The sequence below is a fragment of the Morone saxatilis genome, unplaced genomic scaffold, assembly GCF_004916995.1.
Source record: "Morone saxatilis isolate NCDOM2014 unplaced genomic scaffold, NCSU_SB_2.0 Contig3, whole genome shotgun sequence".
Classification (NCBI taxonomy): domain Eukaryota; kingdom Metazoa; phylum Chordata; class Actinopteri; family Moronidae; genus Morone; species Morone saxatilis.
Window position 1 is genome coordinate 9,408,900 of NW_023339873.1, and position 13,779 is coordinate 9,422,678.

At 39.6% G+C, this 13,779-nt stretch overlaps 1 protein-coding gene across 3 annotated transcripts in view; it reads left to right on the forward strand.

Moving 5' to 3' along the window:
- The window catches only part of cdin1 (CDAN1 interacting nuclease 1), a 51,836-nt gene that overhangs the window by 3,441 nt on the left and 34,616 nt on the right, over positions 1 to 13,779 (forward strand). For all 3 annotated transcript variants that reach the window (XM_035674577.1, XM_035674579.1, XM_035674578.1), the window contains exons 3-6: positions 6,616 to 6,661; positions 7,702 to 7,766; positions 8,608 to 8,668; positions 11,684 to 11,756. In XM_035674577.1, the coding sequence (XP_035530470.1) occupies positions 6,616 to 6,661; positions 7,702 to 7,766; positions 8,608 to 8,668; positions 11,684 to 11,756 (245 nt within the window). The remainder of the gene's footprint in view (positions 1 to 6,615; positions 6,662 to 7,701; positions 7,767 to 8,607; positions 8,669 to 11,683; positions 11,757 to 13,779) is intronic.

Here is a 13,779-nt window from a genome sequence, read left to right on the forward strand (position 1 = left end):
CACACACACACACACAGCTCCCTGGTGAGGAGTCCCTGAACGTTTTTCGAATCGGGCCCTAATGTGCCGTTTTCATCAGCACTGAGGCGGGCTGCAATATGGTGCTGGGGCTCGCTCTGGGAATATGAATGTTGATTAAGCATGCGTTCAGCCTTTTGAAATTCTGAAGAAGTGTCAGAATAATGGATGTTGAGCAAATGTCAAGCATTTGTTAATTTCTCTGTTATTTGGGGTTTATCTAGCGTGATCTCTGGAAAGAAAGCGCGGGACAGGGTTGTTGTGGCATGTGCCATTGATATGGTGATTTCTTGGCTACAGACACTTTGTTTTTGATGGTAATATCTAGGCTCAGGATGTAGCTTAGGGACCTGCTCATTGATTATTTATTGTGGCTGTATTGTTTATCTTTTTTTTTTTTTACATCCTGGTTAAACCTAAGGATTTGGTAATAGGCAAGATGCATTAAACTGGTAAGCTCTTAATACATTTAGTGTATTTTTGTGTAGAGCGGGATTTGGGATTCCTTTTACAATTGCTTTTTGTTCACGCTCCAGATTTGACACGTTTGTTACAGACCCCAACAAATGTCACATCATGATCATTTTAATAGTTTTTTTCAGTGAAAATTGTGATGCAAAAATGATAATTCCAACACTAATCATGAATCATATCACAATCGCAATATCTGTCAAAATAACCACAACATGATGTTTTAAGCATATCATACAGCCCTACTTTATTGATGTATTAGTCCATTTAGTAATCTGAAAAAATTCTATTCTAAATTCTTTTTGTTGTAGTTGAACACATGCTTTTTTTATAAGGTGAAAGGGGATCTAAAGACATACTACCCACTCATAACTCACAACTCAAGTTTTAAATATAGAAAATGTATAAACAGTGTTCGTGCTATATGTCACAGTTGCAGTGTTTCTAGATTAAACTGTTATTCCACCATTGTATATGTGGAATCAACTGAGTTGCTCTGTCGGAGCTCTTGTGAAGGTAGAATTCTACAGCTATTTTGTACCCTGGAAGTAGCAATGACATTACCCAGAGACTGATCTAGTGCAGAGCCTGTGGGGGCAGCCCCGACGGCCTCCATTGCACGGCCTCACACTTCTGGCTGCCCATATTGAGCAAAACACAAACTGGCAGTTCTGGCTTAGGGGTACAACCCATGGAAGGCTGAGAGGCTGGCAAACTAATTCCACAGCTTTATGTGGTTAGATGAGCATTGGAAGGGTGAAGGGATGAATGAAGTGTAAGCAGAGAAGAGAGCTGTAGAAAGAAGAGAAGCTCTGCTGAGTTTACAACTTCATGTCAGGCTAAGGAGTTCATGAATAATAGATGCAATCAATTACTTGATTAGGAAGCACAGGAATGACTACTTCCTCTTGATATCTTAGGGACGTTGTCCAAGCACATTCTATACATTGTAAAGGCTTTTCGGCTCATTGGGCTAAAAACACTGAGGTAAGCAGCCTGTTGCTTAAGTAAGGCATAGCAATTATAAGGGATAGTATCTTGAAAGGTAGAAACTGTCGTTATTGGATTGCTAGACAGAATAAGATGTTAATATTAGTAGAGGCAAATTATTGACACAGGGATATGAGCTTTTGTGAGTAAGACCAACATATTGTACCAATGTCGTCCCTCAACCCCCAAAGCCATAAACACACAGAGGGAAACCTACAGCATAGCGTACCACAGTTCAGCATGGATGCTATGGTAGAGTCTCTTGCCCCAGGTTCCCTTTGCATACTGGGATCAATTGAAAAAGAAGAATGAAACAAATTGCCCAGAATGATACAAGTTCCCCAGCCACGCTTGGGGGAGTAGGCAATTGGTCAGTGTAATGTGTTTCTTTGCCAGACCAGTGGACGCTCGCCACTTGACAGATAACATGGACCTCATTTTCAGTTTCCACAAGAGTTTTCAAAAGCAGCAATGACAATAATTACACTATAACAATGACAACGCACCATAATAGTTATAACATGTTTTGTCGCAGACAGAGTCATGAAGATCCCTAGCTTTCGGGAGGAATCACAATTAGGGTGGTGATTGCGGGGTCTTTCTCGCTCTTTTTGCCACCATTATATAACAGTGCTGACATCTTGGGGCACCTCAGTAGACAGAAATTTTAAAGATTGTAATAAAGTGAACAGGGCTGTCTAGGAGTCATATTTTTCATCTATTAGGACAATAGTAGGCAGTGAGATGCCCCGTTGTGCTTCTGCTAAAGCCATTTCTGTCCACAGTCCCCCGCAGGCTTGTAGTTTTGTATGGCCTTCTGCAGAGAGATGGTTGGGGGGGTGACTATCAGTAAATGTAGTGGAATGTACTCTGAGTCAGGCTGTTGGTAAAGCTTGGGGGAAAGAAATAGGGGAAAAAAAAACATTGAGAATATAGTGATACCTTTGATTTGTTATACTTTACATGGTAACTGATGAAATAAATAAATAATAATAATAAAAATGTAAATAATGATACACTTATGCAACTACAGGAAATACCATATGTGACTGCAGTCGCATTGATTGTAATAGGAAGAAGGCTTTACAGTTGTTTTGCAAGTAAAAAAAAAACTAAAACTAATTTGAACTGTAAACACGTGTGCTCATTGTGCAAGTATTTGTTTGAAGCTGCATGACACACTGAGATTTGTGTTTGTTTCTATCTCTTGTCAAAATATATCACATTTATACATTAACACATAAAGTTTTTTTTTTTTTTGGTACACATTTGTTTTGCTGCTGATGACGGTAGGCTTAGCTGAGAAACAGATGTTAGCATTTTGCCTATCAGCATGTGTAATTAGCAGCATTTGCATATCCAGAGTGTTTAACCCACATTCAACTGTTTTTTTTTACTTTAAAAATATTGATCCATTGGAAAGAAAGTGCTTAATATATTATTGTCAGCACTCTTGCTTGAATGAAATCCTTAGATGAGACATTAATTCTAACTAGGCTAGGAAAGCATTGGCTAATAATTACAGTAATAGAGGTGTGGATAGCAATAGAACAAAGTAATAAAACTAAGCAATATTTTCATACATTTTGTAAGAGTGAATCATTTCATCCATGTCATTCCCTTTTCAAAATAGCTTAATCGCCATTAGTAAAAATATGTGCTATGCGTCAATTAGCCAGATCCATGCCCTGAAGAGTCGCACCATGCAATACTCTCTGCATGCAGATACACCAAATGCTAAGTACTGTGGCAGCATATGATACCAATGCCATTAGCCAGGTGGCTTTCATTACCTAAATTACAGCTATTGTTTATAATTAATTATTTGTAAATAGGAAGATTCTGAATATAATTGATAGCTTGAATTTCCCCCATCTCCTATTAATTAGGTTGATGGGAATTTCTAGGCGTTTCACTGCTGTTTTTCCATGTATGCTTAAGACACTGATACACTGTGAATGCACAAGGAGATAAGGCAATTCAACACTCAAACATGAATTTGTCAGATTCATAACCAGTGGATAGCCTAACTTAATAGAGCCTAAAGCACTGACCAGACAGGCATACCAGCTCAGTGACAAAGTGAAAGTCCCTAATTGTTTTTAATTTAATCTGCTGCTTTACTATTTTGGGTGCCAGTGCATATTAATGCTCTGTCTTATGTTGTAAGGAAGGGTAATTAGGTTGAGAGTGAATGATTCCCTAACCACTCTTCTGTCTCCCAACCTTCTGTTTCCCCATGTTCCAAATTATATCCAAGAGGGAGGGATTTTTATTTTTTTTTCTTCTTGCATAAAGGTCAATGTAAGGATGTGCTGCAGTGTCACAGACTCTTTTTGAAGCGAATTTTTAAAGATGTTCATTGTTTGTTTGCTTTAAAACATTTTAATAACCGAACCGACAAACCTCTAATTAATAAAATATGAATATGTAATAAATTAGGCGAAGTAAGTAGGACAGAGATAGATGAACTTAATTGTTTACATAAATCTTATTTTTTAGGATTAACTCTGAGAAGAAATATGTCTGATGTTTCAATTATTTTAAATAAGTGACATCAGTATAAAAATCTTGTTGTCGTATCATAACATAATAATCCTTCTGCTGTGTTCATCATGTGCACACATCTGAATAAAATACTGCTCATTAGCTTTGTTTAAAGCCAAAAACAACAGAGAGAAATTAATCTGGTTTTGGAATAGTTCTTGTATCAGTTTATTTATTTTTTATAACCACAGAGATAGTAGTCCCTCAAATATTGGTATTGTGAGGTATTACAGTGATAATGTAATGCTACTGTGCAGCAGGCAGATTAGATCCACATTGTAAGACTGCACTTGGCTCCATATTTTAGCATGAAGTGAGCATACTGTGCCCAAGAGAGCACAGGTTGGATATACATTAATGTTCACCTCGCAATAACTTACTATTAATGCCTGTTAAATGGAAAAAGGGCATTATGCTGTATGAGCGCAGTGTAAAACTTGACAGACTCTATAAAATGCAGACAACTGTTGGTTTGGATCCAGGTATCTGCCCTCATCTCTTTACATTGCTCTCATTATTTGTATCTTTTTACAAATCTTACAATGTTTGGTCTTGCTTCAGTATTTTTAGTTGTAGTTTCAGTTATTTTCAGCTTTTTGAGGCATTTTGTCCAGTTTTGATGTCGGCAAAAATCGTTGAGGTAAAAAAAGAAAAACAAAAGTCCCTAAAGTTCTTAGTGTTTTTGAAACAGATATGTTTTCCCACATATTCAGAGCAGTTTATGTCCCTTTAAAGTTAACAGGGTATAGATTTAGCAATTAGGCAGTAATCATGCTTATTATAGAGAGTAATCCATTTAAAACCTAACAGATGTCTGTTTCAACAGGGGGATCGTGATGGTCCAATGCCAACAATAAGGCTGTAATGTTGTTGAAATGCTCAGGTGCAGGGTTGAAGTGTGGAAGAAATTTTTTTTTCTTCCCTTAAGTGTCCACATGTTGACAGTTGACCATTTAATGGCCCATTTAATTGCAGTGGCCCCTTTGTCCCTAAGCATCATTGTAAATTAATGCTGAGGTGGCAGTGTTTCTTTCTGAGAGTTTCCCTCTCTTCTTTTTTTATTTCAAACATTTGTTCCTTCACTTTTATGACTGTAAGTTTGTGGCTGACGAGACTCATCTATGTGATGCGTCGAGCCCCAGAGAGTTTGAATAGTTGAGAATTAGCTGATGTCCAGCCAGAGCAGTAAAACTGTTTAAAACTGGCATCTGGAGAACCCGAGATGACGTCGTTGGTGGGGTAAGTCATTATAAATTGCTAAACTATTCCAGTGGTTGAAATGCTTTTCTTAAGATATGGTCACAGACTGAGACTCCAGACAGAAATCAATGTTTGAGATTCCTTTGGCTTTGTTTACATGTCACATGGTTATTTCATGGTTTATAGTGATTGATGTCGAAGGCCTATGTGGACTCAATATTTCAATGCAGATTGGAAGCCTCAGCTTCTCGTCAGTATTTACATACCACTCTCAGGTGACTTGTAACGAAAAGTCCATTAAATTTAACAATCAAGTGTACTGAGAGCGGTATATTGAGACACAAAACCACTGGAGACTATCACAGAGCAGTTTGTGTGTGTGTGTGTGTATGTATTTTTTATATATATATATATATGTCTGTGTGTACATGCTTCTACTGCATTTGTGTGGTTTTTTTTATTGATATGCAGGGTGTAGGTATGTATCATCCAATTAGAATAATATCTGTCACCGCATTAAATATCTTCAACTCAAAGGATGCTGTGGGGGTTGGGGAGGAGTACCGAAGGGGCTGCGAGTCCCTGTTGGAGCTGCCTGTTTTCCAGGTTTGCCTCTCTGCCAGGTGTTTGACATTGACTGGAGCTGGAGATGAATGTAACTTATGGCAACCCATGGAATTGACCGACTCCTGGGAGTCCAGCTTCCTGCAGTGAAAGTTTCCATTTTCAAAGCCCATCAGTTGCAGTGGGAGGGCTCCAGAACGGCCCATATGCCAGCATTGACAGTGAAGCAAGAAAACTTTCTCCTATGTGTGTATTGCTACACCGCTCACACAAACAAGTACACACACTCACAGTGGTCAAGCACTTTGCAAAGAGACATCCAAACCAAGAAACGTAATCGTAAACGCTGTGCTTCTCTCTCTCAGTTGGACTTGAATCCTATCAATTATCTGCATGAATGTCATTAATTACTTTCCAATTTTGTCATGTTTAGTTTGTCTATGAGTGAGTGTTCTTGCCTTTGTGTAGTTTTACAACAGCAGAAACTGCACTTCAATTAAGAACAATTTAGCTTTCAGTGCTCTTGCTGGAGAGAATGGGGATGGAAGAAGATGGTATGTATGAATGAGTGAAAGGGAAAAAAAAGCAGGCTATATTTTTCTCATCTCTCATACCACACACAACCTCCCCCTTTCTCCCACCCCCACGCCATCGTGGCAGGAATCCTTTGTCAGAGGTGTTCATCTGGAACAACTTTGCCACACTTGTTTTCATGTTCTTTTAGATTACAGGGCAGCTGGCCCCAGCTTTGAAGCTCCCCCTCTCCCTTTGTCTCTGTGCAATGCACTCTGGTAATTAACTTTGTCCTTCTTTTATTTGTTCCAGTCACTCGCAGTCCACTCTTCTGAGCATCTTCTCCCTGGAGTACCAGGTTAGAAGTTTTCTTCCTTTGTGAGCCCTGACAGGTGCCTAATTGAATGATGAATGTCCCTTTATTTCTTTGTAATTGAACTGCCAGCTCTCTGATTGGTTTGGAGGATGCCCCCCCACCATACCCCCGTTTATTTCACCCCCCCTCATCTCCACCCCCTCCTCCTCCTCACGTTCACGTTGAGGGCCCTTGCCTGCCTGAGCCTCAGTGGATGTCTGCCAAGCCTTCCCATCCATCTGTCTAATAACATCTAGCCCCTGCTTATTTGGTGGACCTGTAATAAATTATGCTAAACCATTATTATTCTGACAATAATAATTTCCCCGTGTAGTGCGGCTGCGTGTGCTAAATGTTTGCTGACTCGCACTGTCACTGCTGCTTTCCACGGCTGACAGCGGATGATGATAAATGGCCGCTGCCGCCAGTGGCAGAAGGCAGCACAGGCAGAAAATGGAGTCATTTATCATCCCCCTGACAGGTGTCAGTCACACGGCCTGTCTCTGTGGAATTACATTTTTTGTGTGTAGTAGTTTTTAAATAAGTTGTTTTTTAACCAATGCTCGTCCTCTCTTATCCCCTGTCCTCCTCCTTCTCTCTGAAGATTGCAATTGAATTGCATGGAAATGTCAGGGTGTGGAATGTGGAATAGGGTCATTGTTTGATCGAAAAAGGGGAAATGAATACAAGGTTTGAGTGAGGGAGGTGGGAGGGAATAGGGGGTTTGAACAAGGTTGCCTTGCACACTTTGACCCCCAGCAAACTTATTGAAATTAAATTACTCTACCCCAAGATCTCTTGCGCCTGTTGATATACAATAGAGCATGAAAGAAGAGCAGAAGCTGAATAACTGAACAAGTCTGCATTTTATTCAGGAGGATTGGAAAAATTTAAAGCCTTTGCCTTTTAATGAACAGTATTGTATGGAAATAAATTACCTTTGGTGGTTTTATAATATTATAATAATAATAATAATAATAATAATAATAATAATTGTTGTTGTTGTTGTTGTTAATTTTACGTCTGTGTCCTTTTTGTGACAGAAACGAACTAAAAGAACATTCTCAAGACACCATGCACCAGATGCTATTGAAAACCACTACCAAAGGTGCTGTATTATTATTATTCTGTATTGTTTTACTTTATTGCTCTCTTCTGTCTACCACTCTCTGTTTATCTTTCTACCATCTCAATAACTGTTTTTCCTTCTGTCTACCACTCTTGTGTGCTCTCTTTGTCTTCCCTGTTCTCTGACTGAGGAAAGGACTTGCCAAAGTCCCCTTCCTCAGTCAGAGAGTAGGTGGGCCACCATGACAGATATAATCTCCTCCAAACAAATCACCACCCTCAGGATTCATTCCAGACCTCCACTTGCACCTGCTAAGCTAAAGCTCTGTTCTCCATGTCAAATTGAAAGCAGAAAAATAAATAAATAACCAGCCTCTGGACATTTGCCTTACACAGGCTTATGATGGTATGATTATCTGTAATTCAATGAATAAGGATAAATTAAAAAAAAAAGAAAAACAGGCTGTAGGGGGGAAGCCTCTTTGCATATTGCAATTAGCCTTTATCTAGCTTATTAGGCCATTGTTCTGGGGAAAACAAGGCCGGATAATGCACTTCTAATCCACTTACAACAACAAACCTCAGAGATGATCTGGGTAAGATCTGAGGGGAGCTGCAGTTTTAGCTGGCGAGGGAAAAAAGGCTTTTTGGGCGGCAGGGGTTAACTAACTATCATATGCTTGTCTGGCTTCAAGGAAATTTGAAGCCCTTCAAGCAGTGCTGTTTTAACCGCACTGAGCCTGCCATATGCCACCTAGGGCAAAGTCATCAGGGACATTAGCATGTCTTGGCTAGCCCAGTCTAGTCCCCTCTACCCTTCTGTCTGCCTTTGTGGGCCATGTTTTTTTTCACTGCTGTTGTTGTTCTTTGTTATAATGAAGGTATCTGAGTGAAGCCAAGGCACATCCCACTGCTCCCGTCCTGCTGGAGTTGGCCATTGAGGTAATGGCATAACCTTTAGTTTTTCTATTTATTTATTTTTTTCTTATCTTTGAAAAAAAACCTTTTTCCCCCTAATGACTAGGTCGACGTTAGCTGCAGTTCTAGATTTTCTCCCTTGTCTGTTAGTCATTATCAAAATTGGTAAAATGGTCCGCTCCATTATCAATTATTTAATGTAATTAGCTCTCACCTCTATTAAGCAGATGTGAAAATACTTTTTGTGTTTTATCATGTAATTTTCCAAATTGCACTTCAGGCAGTGTTGCCACAAACTGCGGACAGGTGAGGGCAGGGTCACTGGTTAATTCTTCTCTTCATCACTTCATCACTTGTTTACTTTAGGGGGTCAATGTAGGATTTGTCCTCTGGTTGATGCAGCAAATGGTATTCATACATATAATTATGTGAGAACTTAAATCCAAGTTATTCAGGTGGTGGATGTTTGTGCGTTTGTTCTATAATCGCCTCATGCTTTAAGCACTTGAGTTATTAACAGGACCAAATGTCTGAATTTCAGTTAGCTAATGTGGCTAAACTACTATAGAAGAAAGCAATACATTGTAGATCATCACAATATTTTACATGTATGCTACTACTACTATACTGATGTTTTTTCGCTTCTTAATTTATTTATTTATTTTTGTCATTTAAATACATTGTTAGTCTTGCAGTTTTCTCTTATTTTGATTGTTAGAATAGGCTGCATGACGTTTTAAAATATTTAAATGCACATTTAAATTTTTATTGGTGCTTACATCAGGCAATGAGATTCGAGGGTTTCTTAATCTAAAATCAGAGTAGTTCACATGCATCAGTGGCACCTCAAAGCTAACTGCCATTATTCATTCTCCATTTAATTGACACATGATTTTTTTTTCTCCAAAGGATTAAATTCAGCTCAGAGATAACTGTCTATGAACCATTTAACTGTCATTTTAATATGCTACTTAACATTTAAACCAAGCACTCATGGTCTCCCAGACCGCTAATTGATGTAGTTTCATCCCTTTATGAGACAATATATCTCCAACAGAGGGAAATGATTAACAATGATGAAAACTATTCATGGATTTCTATTTTTGCCCCAAGAAGTCTTCCATGAATGAGGGTTCTAAACTCGACATTTGCTGTTTTTTGCATGCTTTATATGGAGCTTTATGTAAAGGTTACTTAAACATACAAGGTTTTGAGCTGGTGCAGTTATTCTGTAATGTATGTCACACCCATTAGCTTTGGGGACTAATAAAACCAGAGTTTTACTGAACAATAATTGTTTTTTACAGGAATTCAAGCTTCTGTGAATCTTAGTTACATGTTAAACACATGAAGCACTGCGGTCTGACTTTAGAATGGAGATGGACTCATGATTAATATGAAGATTAGGGAGACGCAAGTACCTGAACTAATCAGGTGGTCCTTATTCAGGCTGGGCCAGCATTGGTAATGTTGCCATTTTTCATGTGTCAGCCGTGATGCAAGTTACCAGGAATCTGATGCTCTCTCGTTATCCAAAGGTGTGAATAGTGAGTAGGCCAATAAGCACAAAGAGGAAAGGATTGAGAGGAGACAAGAAAGTGAGAGAAAATGAGAAGGGATAGGGAGAGGGAAGAGAGCTTCTTCCGCTGCAAGCCACAAATGCTAAGTTGGAAAAGCTATCAGAGGTCTTAATGAAGATATAAACTCTGTGTTCACCCCTTAATTATTATAGACATGTTTGGCCTTTTTACAAGCTGCCTTCTTAGTGCAATATTATGGAGATGTTAACAAATACTACTGCGGGTAAAAAGACATTGTTTAGAGAGAAGCTGCTCCCAGCGTTACCAGGAAGCTTCAGAGAAAAGATGAAACGCACCATTCTCACTATAGGCTGAGGGCAAATTCACTTTTGGTACCCAATTATGCTAACAAGAGAAAAAATGTTTGGCTCCAAGAACGTTTCATAACGAGCTGGCTAGGAATGGCAGTCTTCAAGCAATGTTTTAATTCCCTTCATACTGAAGAGGCTGTGAAATTTAGTAATGAATGACTTAATGTGTCTTCTTATTTACAGTGTATATATTGTTTAATATCAGATACAAAACTTTGAATCTGCTCCATATGCCTGGTTTAGCTTATTTATAAGAACATTTTGGACCTTTTTTATAGATGATGCCTGTTAACTGGAGTCAATAATTGTTATATTCTGCTGAACCTGAAAATAACTGTTGGTTTTTCGTTGCATACCATTCTAACACTTTCATGATAATATTATTTATAATGTGTGGAAAGAGTGCGCTGATAAGAATGTGGTCCGATACACACCTTCAGTATCAGTCATTAGTGCTCCCTTACCTGTCAGGGCTTCTCCCTGCCCTCAAACCAAAAACATTGCACACCTCTCAAGGTGTCTTTGTGTTCAAAGAGTTCTGCAGCCATAGGTTCTATCCTTCCTATTAAGGACTGCATTCCCACAGTCCCTCCGGTGTGTCCTGTTGGTTCCTGCAGTTTTGCCTTGGTGATCATCCTATGATTAAAGCTCTCCATTGTGTCTAGCCTGGGCATAGTGTGTGCCGCTTTTTCATACGAGATGAGAGGCTATGGTCGTCTGTTTGACAGAGGCGAAGGCAATTCAGCTGGGTAGCTTGGCTGCGTAATAGGCGATCCCTTGTTCCTGTGGGAAAGGTTATTGCAAAGCAAGGCTTTCAAAGACCAATTTGCACAGGGATTGTCGAAAGTTGGGTCAAGGTTTGGGACGCAATAATATCATTTAGAGCTATTACAATCATTATTATCTGTGTGACATCAGCCAAAGGTAGACTGGCCGTGTAATTTCAATGCTGTAATTCTTAGGCTCTTTGAAATATGTTCGCACTTCCAACTGGATATGCGGGATTTAGTCTGAAGGTTTGTAAATGGAGTAATTCTCCAGAGAGAAATAACAGGTCCACTGTACCTATTTTTTGAAGTAGCTTTTACTCTCCATAGCCTGTTCTTTATTAAGGCAAATTCTTTTTTTGTTGCTTAATCTATGTAAAGGTGGATCTGTCTCCTGCACTGATGGCTCGTATCATCCTGGACAGGTTCCTTCAAGGCTTGGAGGGTGGAATGCGTGAGTAACACTTTTCCATTTCCCACTCTGTCCTTTCTATCATTCCCCCCATCAGTCTTAATTGTAGCACTTTGTCTTTTGAATCCCTTTCTGTTTGAGTCCCAATTCCAGTTCTAGCTGCTGTATTTTCAGCCTGTCCAAGCCTAATGAGAGACAGACCACATTTAGTAGTAGCTGCATCTTAGGGCACATGACTGGCAATTAAGCACTAGGAAGACCACCCACCTCTCAACTGCAGTTTGGATCAATGCTAGCTCACCTCATCAGTGTTATTTATAACTCTCCTTATTTCTTTCCTCGCCCTCCTTCATCCCCCCCAATGCATCCACCCCCTTTCTCTTCTTCCCTCATCTCCTTCTCTTTCTCCGTCCCTACTGGGGTCCTGTGAGGAAACTGAGTTGAGGAAAAGTGTAGCAGAAAAAGCAAACCATTCCTAGGTAACGCTGATGGACATGCTGTGGGAAGAAAAATAATTCCAGATGCAAATATTTTTGCTTAACATGTCAATGAGATCGTCCAGAAATTGTGGTATTATTTGTCCATGCACATTCTAGTTAATGTCTTCTTTTCATCCTTTTTTCGAACTTTTTTTTACATTATCTTCTGTAATATTTTTTGGCACAAATACTGGCATAATTTGCAGTTACGCCTTTTAACGTGTGACATTTGGAATTCATACAAGAAACCCTTTCTTTCTCTCACACGTTTTTTTTTTCTCACTCGGGAACTCCTAATATCCCATGCACACATGGCTCCATATCATTTCAATAGGGCAGGCCTATCCTGAAGATGGTGTGTGTGTCTTTGCCGTAGTCTTTGAGAGTGAATCGCATGATGTCAAAAAGACGTGCTTCCAATTTAATCAAGAAAGAGATTAAAGTGGATGTGTGTTATTTTCAACTTCGCCACAGCACAGCCATTTGTCAAAGTCAAAGATGTGATTGCTTTGGACCCACCGTTATCCACTGCCTGTCAAAATACTAGTCTGAGCAGCTTGTAGAACAGAGCATTCATCCAGGAGAAGCACTCCGTCTCAGATAATAGCACACTGCATCCCTCCATCTCCATACAGTGAAAACATGCTTTATTATTGCTCAGAATAGATTTGTAGCAGATGAAACTTCTTGGATGATCATTGTTTAATTTCAAAACATTGCTGTAACCGTGTCGTATCTCAGTGTTTGCAGGCTAGCGAGTAATGTCGTGGTTCTTGTAGGGAGTGATTTCACAGAAGCTAGATGGCTTTTACAGGATAATCACTGATCCAAATCAGCCTAACATAGCCTACATGCTGTGACAAAACCCTATGATCTCTACTATTTTATCTGGTAAAATAGTTTGACTGTTATCTATTATATGAGTATGACACATTTTCAAATGATGATGTCATTGTACTGTACCTTTCCACTCTTGCCAGCTGTAAAGTCAGTTACTTTGAGTGTAACTTCTGTTTTGACAGAGCTCCTCTGCAATGTCCTCATGACCTGCTTGGCCTTTGCAAATGAATTGCTGCCCACATGGACTGCACGGTCAAATTGTCCAATCTCCCTGTGTGTATATTAGACTCCAGTAATGTGCTGCCATTATGAAACAATGCAAGGATAATTGTCTTTGCTGGCAATTAGCTAACAGGTTGGTTCAGTGCTATTGTCAGGCATATCCGTCATGGCCCCCTCCAGCTCCAGACTGCGCTTCAGTGTGCATGTGTGTGTATTTGTGTGTTTTTGTCGGACTCTAGAGGGAGGCCGGGCAGGCACATTGCAAAGATCAATAGACTTCTATATAAGGGACATTACCCCCAACTGGGTGAGTGGCTTGCCTTTGCCTAGCACCATCGTTTTTTTTATTCCCCTTCTCTTTCCCTTTGCATTTAAGAGACACAGGAATGGGGCCTTTGGGACTGTGGAATATATGTACAATCACTAGTGCTGGATCAATACAGAGTTTTAAATTGTTTTCTGTCCCTTCCTTGTTTTGTTTTGCTTGCTTGTTGTTGCGCCCCCTCCTTCCCTCCCTCCCTCCC